The 9,628-nt window shown below is 35.2% G+C and overlaps 1 protein-coding gene across 1 annotated transcript; it reads right to left on the bottom strand.

Moving 5' to 3' along the window:
* Positions 1 to 4,998: 4,998 nt before the first annotated feature.
* Positions 4,999 to 9,301, bottom strand: LOC143602914 (tubulin beta-7 chain-like). Its single transcript, XM_077079878.1, has 3 exons — positions 8,886 to 9,301; positions 7,195 to 7,464; positions 4,999 to 5,838 (listed from the first exon to the last, which is right to left on the bottom strand). The coding sequence occupies exons 1-3, from the start codon at positions 9,280 to 9,282 to the stop codon at positions 5,147 to 5,149; spliced, it is 1,359 nt and encodes a 452-aa protein (XP_076935993.1). The 5' UTR covers positions 9,283 to 9,301; the 3' UTR covers positions 4,999 to 5,146.
* Positions 9,302 to 9,628: the final 327 nt, after the last annotated feature.

The raw sequence follows: 9,628 nt of genomic DNA, 5'->3' as shown, positions 1-9,628 counted from the left end.
CCAAATTAACAAATCCAAACACTCGATTAAAACCTTGTTTCGGTATTCATATACCCAAGGGTTTTGCATTAGTGCATTATAACTCACATAAGTTACTTAACATAGGTTGAGTAATAATTATGAATGTAATACCAAGACCCGGTTTCGAGTAAACTTACTTTTTAGAACATGTCTTTAATTTCTCAACTATTTATATTTTTAAACCATAAACTTCATTTATTTACTTTACTTGTCATATTTTACTTTAAACCCTTCCAAGACTACCTACTAACTTAAGACACATTTAATATAGGTCTTGCTCGTTAAACACGATCTCCAATTATTCACGATTCAATCTTTCAAGTTACTTTGTTAACGTGAGTACATTTCATCCCCCGTTTTCACTTTTAACTTTTGGGGGTAACATGCATACTTATTCAAACAAAAATGGTTTATTATACTCATTTCTCAAACCACAAACTTTAGGGTGTATGATACTAGAATACTTGCTTTATTGTGTGTTATATGTCTCATATGTTTTACGTGCACGAGTGTTTATTCTTGTGTTGTTGTGGAAGCCTCATTAAGTATGATCATACGCTCCCCTAACTACTTAGCCTTGTGCTAGTAGAATAGGTCCTCGTTATCCAAGTATGTCGGTTGTTACCGATTAGAAAGGATCCTCATTTACATATGTTTTATATACCATGATTGATGCTTTTATTTATAGTCTCATATACGTTTGTGGATTTCGCTTATATTATATATACTCAAACTATGAAATTGCTCACCAACATACGTGTTGACAAATGTTATTTTATGCATTGTTACATGTTTGATTATTACTTGAGTTGGAGTTTGAAGACGTCATTCTATTTTGATACCACTAGGTAATTAGAAGAATGAACAATATTTATTTATTATGTTTTGGTGTTATTTGTATGAACAGTATGTGTTACTTTGGTGATTGAATGAAGTTAATGAGTTGATTAAATATTGTCACTTTAATAGTGTCTTGTGTTCTTGAGCAATCCGTTTCACCCCGGCATGTTCCGCCGCCTTTGGTCGGGGTGTTACAATTGATCAATTAGGCTCATCAACAATTTCAATTTCAATTTCAATTGGAAATTGCTTAACTAACCTGTGACCAACGATCGATGGTGGTGACGGATGATGGTGGTGCTCATGACAGTAGACGATGGTCGCGATGGTGGACTTTGACGGGTATACGTTAAGTATTTTTAGGTTAATTACAATTATGCCACTAAGCAGTTTTTAATTTCAATTAGAATCGATGGTGCAGGAAGTCGCGTATGTAATGTACGATAAGCGATTATTGTACGTTAACTCACCCCTATATATATATACACACATATATGTAGATAGATTGCTCGTATGACATGTCATGTTTTTGCATATGCTATTAGGCTTAGGGGTGTTCAAAACTATCTGAATCCGAATCCGAATCCGAATCCGTATCCGAATTATCCGACTATCCGTATCCGAACTATCCGAAAATTCGGATATCCGAACCCCGGATATCCGAAAATTTGGATTCGGATTCGGATAGGAGTTTTCAGATTTTTCGGATATCCGAATTATCCGAATTATCCGGTATTTTATTTTTAATATTTTTTATTTTTATTTTATATTATACAAAAACCTTCTAGATCACAATGTCTCTCATATCACATAACCAGGCGCCTCCCTCTCTCTCACTTAATAACAAGCAGCGGCGCTCCTCCCTCTCTCACTAATACAAGATCTGCGGCTACCGTCTCCGGCCATCCCGTCTCTAAACAAGTACCACCAGTCCCGTCTCCATCCCGTCTCACAACATCACAGCACCACCAGTCCCGTCGCCATCCGACATCCATTCAGCCACCCGTCGCCATCCATCGTCTTCCTCTCAGCCACCATTCAGAAACCCGTTGCCATCCATCATCTTCCAGCATCCATTCAGCCACCCAGCATCCATTCACACCAAATATACGTGTTTTAGATTATGGAGTTATCACCATATTTCTTGTTATTTGGTTTGGTTGTATGTTTGGTTTTTATTAGTAAAACAAGTTTTTTTTAATTTCTTTTTCGGATATTCGAAGTTCGGATATCCGAAGTTCGGATATCCGAAGTTTAGGATTCGGATTCGGATAGTGATTTTCACTATCCGAAATGTTCGGATATTCGGTTTCGGATATCCGAAATTTGGGATCCGGTTTTGAACAGCCCTAAATTTAGGCTTTGTGTTGTGGAGACATTATTCGTGTTATATGGGCATGATGGCATCCTCTACACAAAATCGGGCTATATATCAAGTGGCGCCATGAGGCTAGACGTCAGGGGTGTATCAAGTGTTGGGTCAAAGGGAACGTAAGCACCCATTCAAATCTCTACTTTAATAATATATTAAGCATAACGACTCATGTGCCTCATCCTTATTATTTTCAATGCCCCAAACCTAACATTTTAAGCTAAACTTTTCAAGCCTTTTTTTATTAAAAAATAACAAGTAAGCCCACATTGCTTAATTGTCTAATGACATCATAAATTGAAATTTTGGAATTTACAAATTATACAAGAGTGAGAGATGAAAGGGTTTCACATTTGATCAGGTATATGTCGTTCAGATTTTTTTTTGTGCCTCATCTCATCAATTGTTTACATTTTTTATTTTGATTAGTGTTGGTTTCGTTTTGATTTGATTGTTTACATGTTTTTGAAATTCAAAAGGCATCAGATATTTGTTGTCATTGGAGGAACGATGATTTAGGTTCTAAGTTTCCAGAACATTCTAGCTAATTTAAAGTCTACTATGACAATTATAACAATTAGACCAAAATATGAATTAACTCAACGTATTTTTATTAATGATTAATAATTCTACACTATTTAAATGATAGGAAAAAAAACTTGCATGTTTTATGAATGGGACTATAATTGACCGTTTTTAAAAGATAAAATCACGTAAGGTCAATTGTAATATGTATTTTGTTTATTATATTTGATAAAATTTGTTCCTTAAATTTCTATACATGGTTTAGTTAATGTAACTTTGCTACCCGTCCCATTTTGGTTTGACACGGTCCATCTTGGGTTGACCCGTTTTAGTTTGACCATAACCATTCTAGATAAACTTTTTTTTGCACCGACTGATTAAAATTTCTGGATCCGTCACTGCTAGGCTCCACCCCATAACGACGTCATTCTCCTCTCCCTTTTTTTTTGAATTTCACATCACAACCAAAATTATTGTTCTTTTTTTTTGTTTTTTCTCTTTTAAACAATTTAATATTTGGGATATTCTCAACTTTAATCCTTTGATAGGGAACGCTTCCAACTTTCACATTTTTTCTTCTATCACTCTCTAACTAACGGAGCACTAACCCCGTTAGTTTTATTTGCTGACGTGTCATTTTTTAAATAAAATAATAACAAAAATTATGAGCACACACACCACATCATCTCTTATTCTTCTTCTTAAAAACAAAACCCTAACTCCATTATTACCTCCACCCAACCCACCACCACCACCCACCTCTCATTTCACCTCAAACAACCATATGTTTCAGACTAATATCCAACATGTGACCAAAGAAAGGAATCTCAGTGTTATTGTCTTGCAAACCAACGCCATCAAAATTCAACTTCACCACCACACTCATCTCATTATTGTAGATCCAGCAGTGGCGGCGCCACCCTCGGCTGTAATAAAGCCGACGAAGGCTGTCGTATTCGTGCAACCACCAACCGTTGATGGTGCTCCAGAAAATGAGTCGCCGGCACCTCGGAATTTCAGACGATTATTGGTCTCCGGCGGTTACTACGGAAGTATTGAGTCGGTAGGAAGCATCCCGATACTCTAAAATGCAACTCCAGTAGTTTGTTAAGTTTTTCGGTGAACCTCGCTATTCCGACGAGCTCTCACCCGCATTCTTGTTCTTCCAGGAAGCGTTAATAGTGAGGTGCTATGGCGGATTGGGTTCTGTTGGTTGTGTTTCAAGCTTTCCGGCGAACCACGCTATTCCGACGAGGGGTTCCGATGAGCTTCTACCTGCATTCTTATTCTTCGGTAAGTGTTAATAGTGAGGTGCAATGACAGATAGGGTTATGTTGGTTGTGTTTCAAACTTTTCCGGCGAGTTATATTTTGTAGGATGGAGGTGTTGGTATATGTAATTGGGGTATTTTTTATATAAATAAAGTAATAGCCATTTTTCACGTAAGCATGTCACACGTGTAAAAATAGTCCACGTCAGCAAAAAACTAACGAGGTTAGTGCTCCGTTAGTTAAGGGGTGATAAAAGAAAATAAGGTGAAAGTTGGGAGTGGTGGGTATCAAATCGAAAGTTAGGATTGTTCACTACCAAAGGATTAAAGTTGGGAGTATTAAAAACCAATCTCCCTTATTATTTTCATATAGATAGTGGTTAGTTACCCACCCCACAACACTTAAATTAACGAAATAAATAGTTAGTCACATGACAGAGACATGATGCGATAACTAGCTTTTACTAGTATATCACAACACACGGCCTTAATGACTTCGGTTGAAATTCGGTTTTAAAAGAGATATATTTCATCTTTCAGGCCTTTTGACTTTTATTTGTGTTTGAAATGGCGATCATTTTAAAGAAAGGACACTCTAGCAAGTAACTAGAGCCGAGGATACAAAGTGCAGTTACCCTTTGATAGATTATAATTAATGGTATAGATAAATTATTTTTAAAGCTTTCAACAAACTAAAATCTAGAAATAGATATTTATTTCAAGGACTATCACCTAAAGAAGATATAAACCCGGTAATATTTAATTATTAAAAAGAGAAAGTAGTTAAAAAACCAGATCCACATCTTTGCTTGGTTCAAAAAGTCCTTACGTCATTTTGTCCCTTTGTTTCCAATCATCACTACTCATTATCTCCACTCATTCATACTATAAATTCATTAAATTCTCTACACAAAAATAGCCTTTAACATAATAATACTCAACAACTGTCAAAAACTCACAATACCAACAGTTTAAACCACTGTATCATACCCTTATTCAAACACTTTCATTACCCAAACCATCCAAACATAATCATATCTAAAAAGTAACCACAACCTTAAAAAAGTACACTCCAAACAGTATCATATAAACATTACAACTTATATTTTTTTACCACTTTACCCTTCATACTCACCACCCTCACCCTCTTCTTCAACACCCTCTTCATCATACTCCTCATCATCAACAGTAGCATCTTGATACTGCTGATACTCCGCCACCAAATCATTCATATTACTTTCCGCTTCGGTAAACTCCATTTCGTCCATACCTTCACCAGTATACCAATGCAAAAACGCCTTTCGCCTAAACATCGCAGTAAACTGCTCGCTCACTCGTCTAAACATTTCTTGAATCGAAGTCGAGTTTCCAACAAATGTGGAAGCCATTGACAACCCCGTCGGTGGAATGTCACAAACACTCGATTTCACATTGTTAGGGATCCATTCAACGAAATAAGACGAGTTTTTGTTTTGCACGTTGATCATTTGTTCGTCGACCTCTTTCGTGCTCATTTTACCTCTAAACATTGCTGAAGCGGTTAAGTAACGCCCGTGGCGTGGGTCCGCTGCACACATCATGTTCTTGGCATCCCACATTTGTTGAGTCAGTTCTGGGACGGTTAGCGACGTGTAATGCTGGGACCCGCGTGAAGTCAAAGGGGCAAAACCGACCATGAAGAAATGGAGACGTGGGAATGGGATTAAGTTGACTGCTAGTTTCCTGAGGTCAGAGTTGAGTTGACCCGGGAACCGTAACGAGCATGTTACACCACTCATGGTTGCAGATATCAAGTGGTTCAAATCACCAACTGTAAACAAATAAAACATATTTGATCAAACTCAATAGTTGAATTATAATTTCTAATAGGGATTACTCTATAAGATAGTAACCAAGTTTTGAAATTGTTCCAATCAGGTCACTAATAAAATCTTGAGTTAAGTGTCATTTTAGTACCTGTGGTTTGGTCAACTACGCAACTTTGGTACTTATTTTGTGCAAATGGCTACCTCAGTTTCAAAAAACTTGCATTTTTAGTACTTTTTTTCTAACCCCGTCTATTTCTTCCATTAAGTCAGAGATAATTTGGTAACTTCGTTATTTTCTTTGGTATTTCCTTTTCTTTTAAACGCTTATATGTTGTAAACCCCAAATCCACAATCATAACATCAAAATCCAAATCCTAAATCCCCAAACCCTTTCTCCATATCATGGTTTGAAGTTTTACGATATTTTGGGATTTAGAATTTGGATTTTAATGTTTTGATTTGGGGATTTAGGGTTTATAAGCTATAAACGTTTAAAAGAAAAGAAAAAATCAAAGAAAATAACGAAGTTACCAAATTATCCCTGACTTAACGAAAAAATAGACGGGGTTAGAAAAAAAGTACTAAAAATGCAAGTTTTTTGAAACTGAGGTAGCCATTTGCACAAAATAAAAAATATGTACTAAAGTTGCGTAGTTGACCAAACCAGGGGTACTAAAATGGCACTTAACTCATTTGTTCCAATTAGGTTATTAAAGTTCTTTTTTGTTCTAATCCTATATATTTTACCCAGATAGCAGGTTTTGTAGGCTTTTTGTATTTTTAAATAGTTTGACAATGCAATTTTTTTTTAAATTGACAAAATTAGTAAAAATTGAGAAAAAAAATTAATTGTGAAAAAATGCAAAAAAAAAAAACTGTAAAATTGTAAAAAAAGTTATTATTTTTTCATTTTTGTTATTGTTTTTTTTTTGCAATTTCTCAGTTTTTTTTTTGTGAAAAAAAATTAATTGTGAAAAAATGCAAAAAAAACTGAAAAATTGTAAAAAAAATTATTATTTTTCATTTTTTTTTTTTTGTTATTGCTTTTTTTTTGCAATTTTCAGTTTTTTTTTGGCAATTTTCAAGATTTTTTATTTGCAATTTGTCGCAATTTAAAAATTAATTTTTCCCAATTTTTAAAAAATATTTTGCAATGTCAAACTATTTTAAAAAAAAACCTACATGCCCTGCTATTCAGGTAAAATATCTAGAATTATAACAAAAAGAAAATTTTAGTGACCTAATTGGAACAAAAAATTTTATGAGTGACCTAATTGGAACACTTTCAAAACTTGGTTACTATTATATAGAATTGCCCCTTTGTAATATGCGAAAGTACAAAACTTTTAACTACTTACAGCTGGGATTGCTGAGTTTTAAGGTTCTGAAACAGATGTCATAAAGTGCTTCATTGTCAAGAACCATGCACTCATCAGCGTTTTCGACCAACTGGTGGACCGACAGCGTAGCGTTATAGGGTTCAACGACCGTGTCAGAGACTTTTGGTGAAGGAAAAACAGAGAACGTGAGCATCATTCGATCGGGATATTCTTCTCGGATCTTTGAAATCAAGAGAGTTCCCATGCCAGAACCAGTACCGCCTCCGAGTGAATGACAGACTTGAAAACCTGCAAATTTAGATCAAAGTAAATCATTTATGTGGTTGAAGTTTAACAAAAGGATCTAAAAAGCAAATGGTCCAAAAAGTTATTAATAGCTGGTCACTTTTATCTGCCTAAAAGATCATGATCATCCATGAAAAGTTGTTGGAATATCCTTTTATAAGATTTTCAAAAAGGTAAATTTCAATTTCAGGTGATACTTTAAACCAAAAAATGATCTTAAAACAGAGTTTTAGAACTCGCAAGGCACGGTCAGAACTTTATATAAAACTTTGCAAACTTATATATATATAATTTTTTTCAAAACCTTATAGATGGATTGGGATTATGACTTATGAGTTTAATTTTCAAATTCTTCAAAGATTTTGACCGATTTTAACCAACTATTTTGACCAATTTTGACCGAAACTTGACCAAATTTGATCAAAATTTGACCATTTTGACCGATTTTCATAGAATTTAGGCGCTGCTTAGTTGAAATCGAATCAGCAGCCTAACAATTAGCAACGAATCATTGCCTAGAACCGATTAACCGATTAATCGGATTGAAATTTTAAATATATAATTTTTTAAACTTATTATTATATACACAAAATTTGTCAAAAATTCATATATGGATTGGATTTATATCTATAATTTTTCAACTACTTCAAGGATTTAGACTGAAATTTATGCGATTTCGACTAAAGTTTTGAACAACTATTCACACCGAATTTAAACAATTTTGACCGAAACTTGACCCATTTTGACTGAAATTTTGAAAAACTATTTACACAGACTTCAAACAATTTTGACTGAAACTTGACCAATTTTGACCAAAATTTGACCAACTTTGATCAATTTTCACCAATTTCCGGGGCCAATTAGTCAAAACCGCATCGGCAGCCCTGCAATTAGCGACTGATCGAATTGATCAAAGTTTATAAGTACATAACTTCATATTATATTTACACAGACTTTGACCAATTTTGACCGAAACTTGCCAATTATTACTGAAATTTGACCAACTTCACTCAATTTTCACCGATTTTCGGAGCCGATTAGTCAAAACCAAATCAGCGACTAATCGACACCTAGAAACGAGTTTTACAATTGCTCAAAGTTTATAAGTTATAACTACATAAAACTTATCAAACCAACTAATAATCATCTTTAAACTCCACAATTGTGTAACAATTCATATTATTATTAACACACCGACATATTATCATTTCAGATCCAGATCTCAACAATTAACACTCAATCACACAATCAACCAAACATATTATTATTATTATTATTATTAATCTTCAAGATTAATTGTTATATATAACACAAACCGAGCTGCATCTGGTTAAGCGAGCAAGCTGCGCCGCTATCCCCTTTTGAAGAATAATAATAATAATAATAATAATAATAATAATAATAATATTATTATTATTATATACCTTGCAAGGAGTCACAATTCTCAGCTTCTTTCCTAACAACATCAAGCACCGAATCAATAAGCTCTGCGCCTTCCGTATAATGGCCTTTGGCCCAGTTATTACCCGCACCCGACTGCCCGAACACAAAGTTATCGGGCCGGAATATCTGGCCGTTGGGGCCGGATCTAATGCTGTCCATGGTGCCAGGCTCCAGATCCATCAGCACGGCGCGTGGGACGTACCTGCCGCCGGAAGCCTCGTTGAAGTAGACATTGATCCGTTCGAGCTGGAGGGTGGAGTCGGTGTTGGTGTGGCGGCCGGTGGAGTCGATGGCGTGCTCGGTGCAGATGACTTCCCAGAACTTGGCGCCGATTTGGTTGCCGCATTGGCCGCCTTGGATGTGTAAGATTTCTCTCATGGGTTGAAGCGGTTGACGGTGGGATATATGGAGATAATAATAACAACGAAAATTGGATTTTAATAATACCAACTTAATGCAGTTGCCGATAATAATTCCAACTTTGAAAGCAGCTGTCACTGATCTCAACTTTCACACTATTTATTTTCATTGGACCTCCGTTAAAAAAAACTTAACGACGTTATGTTTTTTTCCAAATTTCAAACTGATATTTTAGGGCTTTTGATCGGAATGAGAATACGAGTCGATTGATGTAAAATTTAACTCGAAACGACGCTTCAAACAACTTGATTTTTGTTAATTAAATGTTTAAACACCGAAATTGAAGCATCTTTAGTCGTTTGGA

This window comes from Bidens hawaiensis, unplaced genomic scaffold, assembly GCF_021521415.1.
Source record: "Bidens hawaiensis isolate Kalapana, Puna unplaced genomic scaffold, B.hawaiensis_p1.1 tig00060088_1, whole genome shotgun sequence".
NCBI lineage: Eukaryota > Viridiplantae > Streptophyta > Magnoliopsida > Asterales > Asteraceae > Bidens > Bidens hawaiensis.
This window is presented reverse-complemented; position numbering and strand designations above follow the sequence as displayed.

Bases quoted from the DNA above. Each gene is read 5' to 3' on its own strand.
- LOC143602914 (XM_077079878.1), bottom strand. From the start codon at position 9,282: ATGAGAGAAATCTTACACATCCAAGGCGGCCAATGCGGCAACCAAATC. The intron at 7,465-8,885 runs GTATATAATAAT...CTAAATTTGCAG, and splicing joins GAATTGTGACTCCTTGCAAG to GTTTTCAAGTCTGTCATTCA. The intron at 5,839-7,194 runs GTAAGTAGTTAA...ATTTGTTTACAG, and splicing joins AAAACTCAGCAATCCCAGCT to TTGGTGATTTGAACCACTTG.